The 12,293-nt window shown below is 37.4% G+C and overlaps 1 protein-coding gene across 2 annotated transcripts in view; it reads left to right on the forward strand.

Annotated features, from left to right (window-relative positions):
- LOC121444664 (phosphorylase b kinase regulatory subunit alpha, skeletal muscle isoform) overlaps positions 1-12,293 on the forward strand; it is a 150,776-nt gene that overhangs the window by 63,935 nt on the left and 74,548 nt on the right. For both annotated transcript variants that reach the window (XM_041646569.1, XM_041646570.1), the window contains exons 13-14: positions 5,752-5,830; positions 11,301-11,435. In XM_041646569.1, coding sequence (XP_041502503.1) covers positions 5,752-5,830; positions 11,301-11,435 — 214 coding nt within the window. The remainder of the gene's footprint in view (positions 1-5,751; positions 5,831-11,300; positions 11,436-12,293) is intronic.

Consider the following 12,293-nt stretch of genomic DNA (forward strand, 5'->3'; position numbering starts at 1 on the left):
TTGTTTTTTACCACTGAGTAGTTCTGTAATGCGCATATATTCCACACTTTCTTTATCCATTCTTCCATTGAGGGGCATCTAGGTTGTTTCCAGGTTCTGGCTATTACAAATAATGCAGCTGTGAACATAGTGAACAAAGTTGATGCTTTTGTAGTATGCTAGGGCATCTCTTGGGTATATTCCCAGGAGTGGTATTGCTGGATCCTGGGGTAGGTTGATCCCGAATTTCCTGAGAAACCACCACACTGATTTCCAAAGTGGTTGCACAAGTTTACATTCCCACCAGCAATGGATGAGTGTTCTCCTTACTCCACATCCTCTCCAGCAAAGGCTATCATTGGTGTTTTTGATTTTAGCAATTCTGACAGGTGTAAGATGGTATCTCAAAGTTGCTTTGATTTGCATTTCCCTGATTGCTAAGGAGGTTGAGCATGACCTTAAGTGTCTTTTGGCCATTTGAATTTCTTCAGTGGAGAATTCTCTGTTCAGTTCAGTACCCCATTTTTAATTGGGTTAATTAGCATTTTAAAGTCTAGTTTCTTGAGTTCTTTATATATTTTGGAGATCAGACCTTTGTCTGTTGCGGGGGTTGGTGAAGATCTTCTCTTAATCAGTAGATTGCCTTTTTGTCTTAGTGACAGTGTCCTTTGCTTTACAGAAGCTTCTCAGTTTTAGGTGGTCCCATTTTTTCAATGTTGTCCTTAATGTCTGTGCTGCTGGGGTTATACATAGGAAGCGATCTCCTGTGCCCATCTGTTGTAGGGTACTTCCCACTTTCTCTTCTATCAGTTTCAGTGTGTTCAGATTGATATTGAGGTCTTTAATCCATTTGGACTTGAGATTTGTGCATGGGAGATTTGTGCATGGTGATAGATATGGGTCTATTTTCATTCTTCTACAGGTTGAAATCCAGTTCTGCCAGCACCATTTGTTGAAGATGCTTTCTTTCTTTCATTGTATAATTTTAGCTCCTTTGTCAAAAATCAGGTATTCATAGGTTTGTAGGTTAAAATCCGGGTCTTCTACTCGATTCCATTGGTCGACGTCTCCGTTTTTTATAATACCATGCTGTTTTCATTATTGTAGCTCTGTAATAGAGTTTGAAGTCAGGGATGGAGGTAATGCCTCCAGAAGTTCCTTTATTGTATAAGATTGTTTTGGCTATCTTGGGTTTTTTGTTTTTCCATATAAAGTTGATTATTGTTCTCTCAAGGTCTGTGAAGAATTTTGTTGGGATTTTAATGGGGATTGCATTCAATTTATAGATTGCCTTTGGTCGAATTGCCATTTTTACTATATTGACCCTACCCATACAAGAGCATGGGAGGTCTTTCCATTTTCTGGTGTCCTCTTCAATTTCTTTCTTCAATGCCTTAAAGTTCTTGTCAAATTGATCTTTCACTTCCTTGGTTAGTGTTACCCCAAAATACTTTATGCTATTTGTGGCTATTGTAAAAGTTGAAGTTTCTCTGAATTCCCTCTCTGCTTCTCTATCTTTTGTGTATAGGATGGCTACTGATTTTTTTTTTGAGTTGATCTTTAACCTGCCACTTCACTGAACTTATTTATCAGCTGTAGGAGTTCTTTGGTAGAGGTTTGGGGGTCACTAATGTACACTATCATATCATCTGCAAATCATGAAAGTTTGACTTCTTCCTTTCCAATTCGAATCCCCTTGATCTCCTTATTTTGTCTTATTGCTATTGCTAGAACTTCAAGCACTATATTGAAGAGGTATGGAGAGAGTGGACAGCCTTGTCGTGTTCCTGATTTTAGTGCAATGGCTTTGAGTTTCTCTCCATTTAATTTTATATTAGCTGTTGGCTTGCTATATATTGCTTTTATTATATTTAGGTATGATCCTTGTATCTCTAACCTCTCCAAAACCTTTATCATAAAGGGGTGTTGAATTTTGTTAAATGCTTTTTCCGCATCTAATGAAATGATCATATGGTTTTTTCTTTCAATTTATTTATGTGATGGATTACATTGATAGACTTTTGTATGTTGAACCAGCCCTGCATCTCAGGGATGAAGCCTACTTGATCATAATGGATAATTTTTTAATGTGTTCTTGGATTCTGTTTGCCGGAATTTTATTGGGGAATTTTTGCATCAATGTTCATGAGTGAGATTGGTCTGTAATTCTCTTTCATGGATGGGTCTTTGTGAGGTTTTGAAATCAGGGTGACTGTAGCTTTGTAAAAAGAGTTTGGCAATGACTCCTCTGGTTCTATTATGTGAAACTCATTAAGGAGCATAGGTATCAGCTCTTCTTGGAAGTTCTGATAAAATTCTGCATTAAAACCATCAGGTCCTGGGCTTTTTTTTTTTTTTTTGGTTGGGAGTTTTTTTTTATGACAGCTTCTATTTCCTCACAACTTATAGGTCTATTTAAATTGTTCACCTGGTCTTGATTTAATTTTGGTAAATGGTACTTATCTAAAAAGTCCATTTCTTTTACATTTTCCAATTTTGTGGCATACAGGCTTTTGTAGTAAGAACTAATGATTCTCTGAATTTCCACAGTATCCATTGTTATGTCCCCCTTTTTATTTCTGATCTTGTTAATTTGTATGTTCTCTCTCTGCCATTTGATTAGTTTGGATAAAGGTTTGTCAATCTTGTTGACTTTCTCAAAGAACCAGCTCTTTGATTCATTGATTCTTTGGATTGTTTTCTGTGTTTCTATTTTGTTGATTTCAGCCCTCAATTTTATTATTTCCAGTCTTCTACTCCTCCTGGGTGAGTCTGCTTCTTTTTTTTCTAGAGCTTTCAGGTGTGCTCTTAATTCTCTAATATGAGCTTTCTCCGTTTTTTTAATGTGGGCACTTAGAGCTATGAACTTTCCTCTTAGCACTGTTTTTATAGTGTCCCATAGGTTTGTGTATGTTGTGTCTTTATTTTCGTTGAATTCAAGGAAGACTTTAATTTCTTTCTTTATTTCTTCCCTGACCCAGGGGTGGTTCAGTAGTTGACTGTTCAGCTTCCAAGAATTTGTAGGCTTTCTGGGGGTAGAATTATTGTTAAATTCTAACTTTATTCCATGTTGATCTGATAAGACACAGGTGGTTACTAATATTTTTTTTGTATCTGTGGAAGTTTGCTTTGTTACCGAGTATGTGGTCAATTTTCAAGAAGGTTCCATGAGATGTGAGAAGGTATATTCTTTCCTATTTGGGTGGAATGTTCTATAGAAGTCCATTTGATTCATTACCTCCATTAATTCTCTTATCTCTCTGTTAGGTTTCTGACTGATTGATCTGTCCATTGGTGAGAGAGGAGTGTTGAAGTCTCCTACTATTAGTGTGTGTGGATTGATGTCTGCCTTTGAGTTCTAGCAATGCTTCTTTTACATAAGTGGGTGCTTTTATATTAGGGGCATAGATATTCAGGATTGAGACGTCATCCTGATGAATTGTTCTTGTTATGAGTATAAAATGTCCATCTCCATCTCTTCTGATTGATTTTAGTTTGAAGTCAATTTTGTTAGAAATTAGTATGGCCACGCCCGCTTGTTTCTTGGGTCCATTTGCTTGAAAACCCTTTTCCCAACCCTTTACTCTGGGTAGATGTCTGTCTTTGTGGTTGAGGTGTGTTTCTTGTAAACAGCAGAATGTTGAATCCTGTTTTCGTATCCAATCTCTTAGCCTGTGCCTTTTTATAGGTGAATTGAGTCCATTGACATTAAGTGATATTAATGACTAGTGGTTGTTAACTCCGGTTTATTAATGTTGTTTTGGGTAGTAGTCTGTGTTTCCCTTCTTTGAGTTGTGCTCATGAAGAGTCGCTAGATGTCTGAGTTATTGTGGGCATTGTTAGATTCCTTGGTTTGTGATTTTCCTTCTATTCCTTTCTGTAAGGCTGGATTTGTGGCTACGTATTGTTTACATTTGTTTTTATCCTGGAATATTTTGTTTTCTCCATTGATAGTGAACAAAAGCTTGGCTGGGTATAGTAGTCTGGGTCTCTTAGTTACTGCAGTACATCTATCCAGGACCTTCCGGCTTTCATGGTTTCCATAGAGAAGTCAAATGTAAGTCTGATAGGTTTACCTTTATAAGTTACTGGACCTTTTTCCTTTGCAGCTCTTAATATTCTTTCTTTATTCTGTATGTCTTGTGTTTCGATTATTTTATGGCGAGGGGATTTTTTTTTTTTGATCCAGTCTATTTTGTGTTCTGTATGCTTCTTGAACCCTCATAGGAATGTCTTTCTTTAGGTTGGGAAAGTTTTCTTCTATAATTTTGTTGAATATATTTTCTGGGCCTTTGAGCTGTAATTCTCCTTTTTCTACACCTATTATTCTTAGGTTTGGTCTTTTTATTGTGTCCCAGATTTCCTGAATGTTTTGTGATGAGAATTTGTTGGATTTGCTGTTTTCTTTGACTAGTGCGTTTATTTTTTCTATGGTGTCTTCAGAATCTGAGATTCTTTCTTCTATCTCTTGTATTCTGTTGGTTATACTTGTCTCTGTAGTCTCTGTTCTTTTACCTAGATTTTCCATATCCAGCCAGCCCTCGGTTTATGTTTTCTTCATTGCCTCCATTTCAGTTTTCAAGTCTTGAACTGTTTCCATTATCTGTTTGATTGTTTTTTTTTTTCTTGGTTTCCTAGGGTATCTTTTATGGATTTACTCATTTCTTCAAACTTTTTGTTATTCTTCTCATCCATTTCTTTTTTTTTTTTTTTTTTGGTTTTTTCGAGACAGGGTTTCTCTGTGGTTTTGGAGCCTGTCCTGGAACTAGCTCTTGTAGACCAGGCTGGTCTCGAACTCACAGAGATCCGCCTGCCTCTGCCTCCCGAGTGCTGGGATTAAAGGCGTGCGCCACCACCGCCCGGCCCCTCATCCATTTCTTTAAGGGAGTTTTTCACCTCCTGTTTAAGGGACTCTTTCACTTTCATAATGTCAATTTTTTCTACTTCTTCTGGATTAGGGTGTTCAAGTCCTCCTGTTGTAAGTTCGCTGGGTTCTGGTGTTTTCATGTTGTTTTTCAGATTGTTAGAGGAATTCTTGAATTGGTGCCTGCCCATCTCTTCCTTCAAATGATCTCCGATGGATCTTCTGATACAGGATCAGGGCCCCTTGCTGGCCAGGGACCTCACAGACAAAAGGAGTTTCTTCATACTGGGTTGGCCTTAAGTCCAGTTAGACATCTGTTGTTTGCTTCCATGAGATATGTACCACTACTGGACCTTGGGGTCATTGTGGTTCATAGTTTCACAGCTGGTCAGGACTATTGATTGGTTTTCTTCCTTAGCAGCTTGCATGGCACTTTTGTCATTTAGAGATCTAATCATCAGGTAGGAAGCTTTCAGGTCAGTTCCAGCTCAGTTGATTCCTGATTGTATGGTGTCTCAGCTATTGGGTCTTACCTTCAAGTTCTAAGAGGCAGCCAAGGGAGATTGCAGTAGTGTGTGTGTGTGTGTGTGTGTGTGTGCGCGTGTGTGTGTGACGCGCGCGCGTGTGTGTATACACACATACGTGTGCACGCGCATGCATACACATACACACACATATATCCTCTCTCTCTCTCTCTCTCACACACACACACACTATATGTATGTTTAAGTAAGCATGAAATGTTCCTGTGGCCTTTTCAAACATCCTTAATATTATTTATCCCTTCACCTTTTGTCTCCCTTTGTACTGACCTCCTTTTCCCTTTCCATTTAACTTCTGAGCTATCTCTCCATTGCCTTTGCTTTATTTTTGAGGCTTATTAATTTTGTTTTGTGCATTTTCTTCAGGGATTTTTAGCTCCTGGAGAAATTGATCCCCTGAATCGTAGGTTTTCTACTGTGCCAAAGCCAGATGTGGTGGTTCAAGGTATGTATTACTCCCAGCAATAGAAATTTTATATTAAAGGTCTGATTAGGGGGAAAGATTTGGGGACTTTGTGTTAGGGTTCAAAAAGTATGTAATAAATGTGGTTCAATTTTGTTTCAAAATTACGGTTAATAATAAACAAATAAAAGATGATCTCAGAAGATTATAAAATATTTGATACGACTTATTTCTGGAAACTTTAAAATTTCATGATATGTTATTCCCCTGGTTACTGTTACTTTCTTTTTAACCACATTTTCTGTTTTTCATGCTAGTATTCCTTTATTTTCATAACCTCCTACGCATTTATATTTTCTCTGTTTTAGACTGTTAGACCTGCATCCCTCATAGTTCATTTGCTTCTGACCATTGCCTCACTGGGGAGTATGTCTACAATTTTTTAAATGTGAAGGTATATACATTATGCAAAACACTGAGCTGAATACTCTAAACATTAAGAAATCCAAGTCTTTGGGTGTGTGTGGTAGTACATGTGTTTAATCATAGCACTTGGGAACCAAAGGCAGGCAAATCACTGTGAGTTCAATAGTAGCTTGTTCCATATCAAGAGTTCCAGGACAGCCAAGGATACATTACCAGACTGTCTTAGGGTTTCTATTGCTGTGAAGAGACACCACAACCATAGCAATCCTTCTAAAGGAAAAACATTTAATTGGAACTGGCTTATACTTCAAAGGTTTCATCCATTATCCTGGTGAGAAGCATGGTAGCACACAGGCAGACATAGTGCTGGAGAGGTAGCTAAGAGTTCTATATTGGAATCAGCAGGCAGCAAGAAAAGGGAGTGAGCCACTGACTCTGGCTTGGGCTTCTGAAATCTTAAAGCCTACCCCAAGTGACACACTTCCTCCAACAGGCAGTCCAACAAAGTCCACACATCCTAATCCTTTCAAATAATGCCTGTGAGCCTGTGGGGGGCATTTTGATTCAAAACCACAGGGACCCTTTCTCAAAGGACAACTATCCTAGTCTAATATCTGTGAATAATCTTTATATGATGAACACAAAGCTGGCCTCTTTTGTCATCCTCCCCTCCTTTTACCTCTCCCAGAAAAGGTCAATATTTTTACCTTCCTTGTTTCTTTTGAAAATATTAACCATCGTCCTTGTTTGTGAGAGTAGACATCTTGATGTGAATTTTCACTCTCCAACATCACTCCTGAATATGGTGTGTCCTGCTGTAAAGCTTCTTAAGATATTCCTAGTCATTTGACTTTTCGGTTGATTCTGAATGGAAAATCCAACATGTTTTCTAAAGCATCTTATACTTGACACTCTGTGTGATCATATAGGTAGTCTTTGCTTCTCAGTGTCTCTAGCAAATGTTTTATAAAGTGTAGCATGAATAATAAAAACCAAGAGACAGAAATTGGACTTCAACCATTATTCTTCATCCCCCATGAGAAGGTATGTTTTCCTTTGAGGTTTAAACCTTCTAGCTGTGCTGATATTCTCTTTGTTCTAATTCATAGTTTATGACTTTGAGGTTCAATTCACAGCCTTCTTTCTCTTCCCCAAATTCTGTCATAAAACTAGATTTCAGCATTGGTATGGATTTAATCTACTATTTTTAACCTTAAAATTTTTTAATATCATGACTCTAGAACCCTTTCTCTGTACCTCTATGTTTGGTACCCCATTCTAGTTACTTTTCCTTTTGCTCTTATGACCAAACACCATGACTAAGGCAGCTTATAAAAGAAATCATTTAATTTGGGGCTTAGACTTCCAGAAGGTTAGAGTTCATGAGCATCACATTGGAGAGCATGACAACAGGCAGTCAGGCATGATGCTGGAGCACTAGCTGAGAGCATACATTCATATCAACAGATAGATGGCAGAAAGAGAGAGAACTAGCTGAGAATGACGTGGACTTTTGCTACTTCCTCTGACACACTTCCTTCAAAAAGGCCATACCTCTTAATCCTTCCCAAATGTTTCCACTAATGGAGACTAAGCATTTAAATAAGGCCTCTGGGGCCCTTCTCATTCAAACCACCATACACACCACTGGTCAAATTTTGGACCTTATAGGTATTCTTGTGTTCTGCTAACAATGCATCTCAGCTTTCTTTTTCTTCCTTTTAAAGTTGTCTCTAATTTCTGTAAGTCTGCTCTTTGTACCTAAAGATCATCTCAATATTTTGATCATCTAACTACTCCAATTACTGCTGCCTCATACTTCTGCTCTATCTCCCAAAGTGTTATAGTTCTAGAGCAATCATGTGGTCTACACTTTCTTATCCTATACCTACTAAAAGATATTATAAGGGAAAAGCACATGATGAGCAGAGTGGTGGCATTGAACAACCATGGTTCCCAACTCAACTTCTGGTTTGTTAGTCTTTGTTCTTATCTTTAGTCAGTATTTTCTTTATTCACAGCCAGTATAACAAAGTACTCGATTTTGTTCAGCTGTGCCCTGTTTTCAACCTAATATTTGGACTGATACTTCATGCCTGATTATTCTAATATTCTGATTTTTTTTCAATTTCCCAACACTTCCCACCCCCAGCATTCTTACCCATCCTTGCTTTCTTTTTTCTAGTCTCAGAAAAAGGTGCTCTCCTATTCAATACAAATTTCCCTGTTGGTGCTTCATCCTATATTCTTCTTTACAAACAATCCTTTTTGAAATATTAAGACTTCCCCCAATCCAGTTTCTTTATCTACTATGTTAATCTCCATTTGTGGCTTCTTTTCACATTGATATTTCTGTCTCTTCATAGTCTATTAATTCTCCAGACCTTTAGAGCCTGGTTTAATACTCTGAAAATATTCTTGCTTAGTTTCCAGAGACCTTGGTATTGTCAGTATTAATAGATATTTTATAATCGGTATATTAGCAGCAGATCTTTTAGATCAACTTGTTATTTATCATTCTAGAAACTGAATTTCCAGAGTGTCCATGTTATGCTTTTGTATATCTCCTTCAACCTGTTTTAAGTACTTTTCTACCTTATTCTGGACTTTCTTTTCTTCCTTTTCCCTTGAACTATTGGTATTTCTGGGAATTCTGTCCATAGCCTACCACTTGTCTTGCTCCTAATAATTAGTCATATTCCCCACCTTCTTCAGTCTTCCTTCACTTTCACATGATGACCCTACTTCCTGTGCTAGAAAGAAAATATAAGCTATAAGACAATAACTTATCCTTCCCCCCCCCCAGACTTTGCTATCTATCTAGTCCTGAATTTTCTCAAAGTTATATTCTGGGTCCTCTTCTCTTGATAATATATTTTTGTCCCATCTCATCTGTTTCTAATGTCTTCTGACAGTCCCACATGTTTCCATGCACTGTAGACTAAACATAACTAAATTTGATCAGCTGGTTCCTCCTACTGCATCATCTATGCCTACGATTCCTTCTGCACCTCTATCATTAAATGGCACATGATACTCCCAGCTACACAAATGAACACTTTCAATTCATATTTATTCTTCTCTGATATTCTGTATTTATATAACAAGTTCTAGAATTTTACTTCTCCAGTCATTCTGAAATCCATCCTGTTTTTGACAATTCCAATAGCTTACTATTAATGTAAGTTATCAACATCTCCTCCTTACATTACATTAATTTTGAACTGATGTTTGCCTTCCGTCGAGGCCCAGTAATGCCTGTCAATTCATTCGATTCTTTTAAAAATTACTGTAGACCACACAAAGAAATGGCCATTCATTCTTTAATTATTGAGTGTATTATTTTTAAGGTACAACTCTGCAGGGGCTTCCTATCTTAGCTCTCTCGGTATGGCTTACAAGGACTCTGTATGATCTAACACTGGACCTTGTATTTTACTTCATTTCTCACCACTGTTCCTCCACACTCCATTCCTATTACAAAGGAATTTTCAGAGCTGTGGGTTTAGTTCAGTGGTACAAGTGGCTGACTGTTCTGTGAAGGCTTGGATTCATTCCCTAGCACAATAGGAAGCAAAACAATAAAAGCTAACTTTTTGTAACTTTGTACATGCTGTCTCTTTAATCTGAAACAGTTTCTCCCTTATTTTTACCATCACCTCTCTCAGAATAACTCCTTTCTGTTCTCCATCAGGACTCATTATGCCTATGTATATATCCGTAGCATCTGACATTTGACTCTAAATATTTTATAAATATAAACAAGAATTTAGTTGCTTGGGTTGAATGTACTCCTAGTGTCTCAAAGGGTTATTTGCTTGCTTCTCCTTTAACCCCTTCTGTTCCTGTAAACAACTCTATTGCTCCCTATAGAACCCTGCAGTTCTATAGAACGCAGCTTGGGAAACAGTTCCCAACAATAATATACAAAACTTTAAAATAACACCTATTCTTCCATGATTAGCCTAACCCCTATCTACTTTTCCATTTTCATGTCTTTTACTGTTTGGTAAGATCTTTCATACTATAACATTGAAGTCTGTGTAGGTTTGCTACTGTCCTCCCCAACATTCCTATCAACTTTAAAACAGTTATGCGTATGGGCATTTTGCCTGGATGTATGTGAGTACCTGGTGCCTGTGGAGTCCCGAAGAGGGAATCAGATCCTTTGGAACTGGAGTTAAAGAAGTTTATGAGCTATCATGTGGGTACTGAGGACTAACCCTGGGCCCTCTGGATGAGATGCCAGTGCTCTTAATTGCTGGTCTGTCTCTTCAGCCCCTCATTCATTTTTTTCCTCCTGACCATTTTACTCATTATTTCAAGTCCAGTTAGCCACCAGCTCTTTCAGGCTACCTTCCTTTATTTATTTATATTTTAGTGCATATGGGTGCCTTGTCTTCACGTATGTCTGTGCACCAGTATGTGTACCTGGTGCCCTCAGATGACATCAGATCTCCTGGAACTGAGTTACAGATAGTTGGTTCTAAGCCACCATGTGGGCATTGGGAACAGAACCTGGGTCCTCTGGAAAAGCAAGAGCTCTTAAATACTGAGCCATCTTGTGGTTAAAATTTTCCATTTCAACATGGAGTCTCATAAATACTGAAAGTGCCATTCAGTAGGCACAAATAGGTACCTAGTCAAAAATCAAGTCTCTAGTCGTGTTATTACTTTCCCATTTATGTAATATTTTAATCTAGAATAATTACTGATTAGTCAGAATTCCTTAGCAATAATTTCCTCCTCTTTCCTCCTCTAAAAGAAATTATGCACTTGAAAATATTTTTAAGGGTCTGAAGAGATGACTCAGCTTAACTATTGGAAGCACTTGTTCTTCCAGGGGACCTACCGGGACCAGGTTCACTTCCCAGAATCCACATGGTGGCTTATAACTGTTCATAACTCCAATTTTAGGGGATCCAATACCCTCTTCTGACCTCCATTGGCACCAGGGTAGCATACGATGCGTGGACAGACATACATATAGGCAAAATACTCATACACATGAAATAAATCTAAAAAATATTTTTAAAGTTTCTACTGAACAAAAACCTTCTGTTAACTTCATCTTTCTTTCCGATAGTGTCCATTCTAGCTGAAACAGAAGAAATCAAGGCCATTTTGAAGGACAAAGGAATTGATGTGGAGACCATTGCCGAGGTGTACCCTATCAGAGTACAGCCAGCTCGTATTCTTAGCCACATTTATTCCAGTCTAGGTAAGGAGGTTGGCCAGCTTACTAGAATTAAAGTGTTATGTGATGCTGGCTGGTTTCTTTCTATTAACCTGCTACTTTAATTGGATCCAAAAAGGAATTTAGTCTCTGGAATTCCAGTTTCTGAACCCATCATTTTTGAGGTTGATAATTTTAGATGTACTTTATGCATACTTTGTCATGTAGCACATACTTGTTTTCAGATAATATTATATCCTTATTCTAAATGTATATTTGACTACCATGTTCTCCCCTTTCTTAGGACTTATATTTCTATTTTGAAGACACGCTAATTTTATATAGAGTAGTGATCAAGGAACTTGTTTTAGGCCTTTTATACTTTTTCATGTAGTAAACAAATTATTATAATAATTCCTTAATTTACTATATTTTGTAAATAGTTATTATTTTATTAAATTTGATGATGAATTTTTGTATTAGACAAATTGCAACACTGTTAACTGAAAGTGATTCAAGGGCTGGGAGTAAAAAAATAAGACAATTCAACATTTCTGAACTTCAGGTACTGGTCTCTAGTACCTATGAACATTACCTTATATGGCAAAAGAATTTTTCAGGTGTAGTTAAATTAAGAAACTTGAGTTGAAACTGTTACTCTAGATTATTGAAGTAAACTCCAAATGCAATCATAGGGACATATCGGGTTACAGAATTAGCTTTGATATAACAGAAATAAAGGACTGAGTATATTAGTCAGGGTTCTCTAGAATAACAAAACTTACAGAGTGAATTAATGAATATATATATGAATTAATGAATGAATAGATATGTGGGATTTATTAGACTGACTTACAGGCTGTGGTCCAGCTAGTCTAACAATGGGTGCCTATGAATGGAAGG

This window comes from Microtus oregoni, unplaced genomic scaffold, assembly GCF_018167655.1.
Source record: "Microtus oregoni isolate MIOR12 unplaced genomic scaffold, Mior012 000136F_ref0000326, whole genome shotgun sequence".
Lineage (NCBI taxonomy): Eukaryota > Metazoa > Chordata > Mammalia > Rodentia > Cricetidae > Microtus > Microtus oregoni.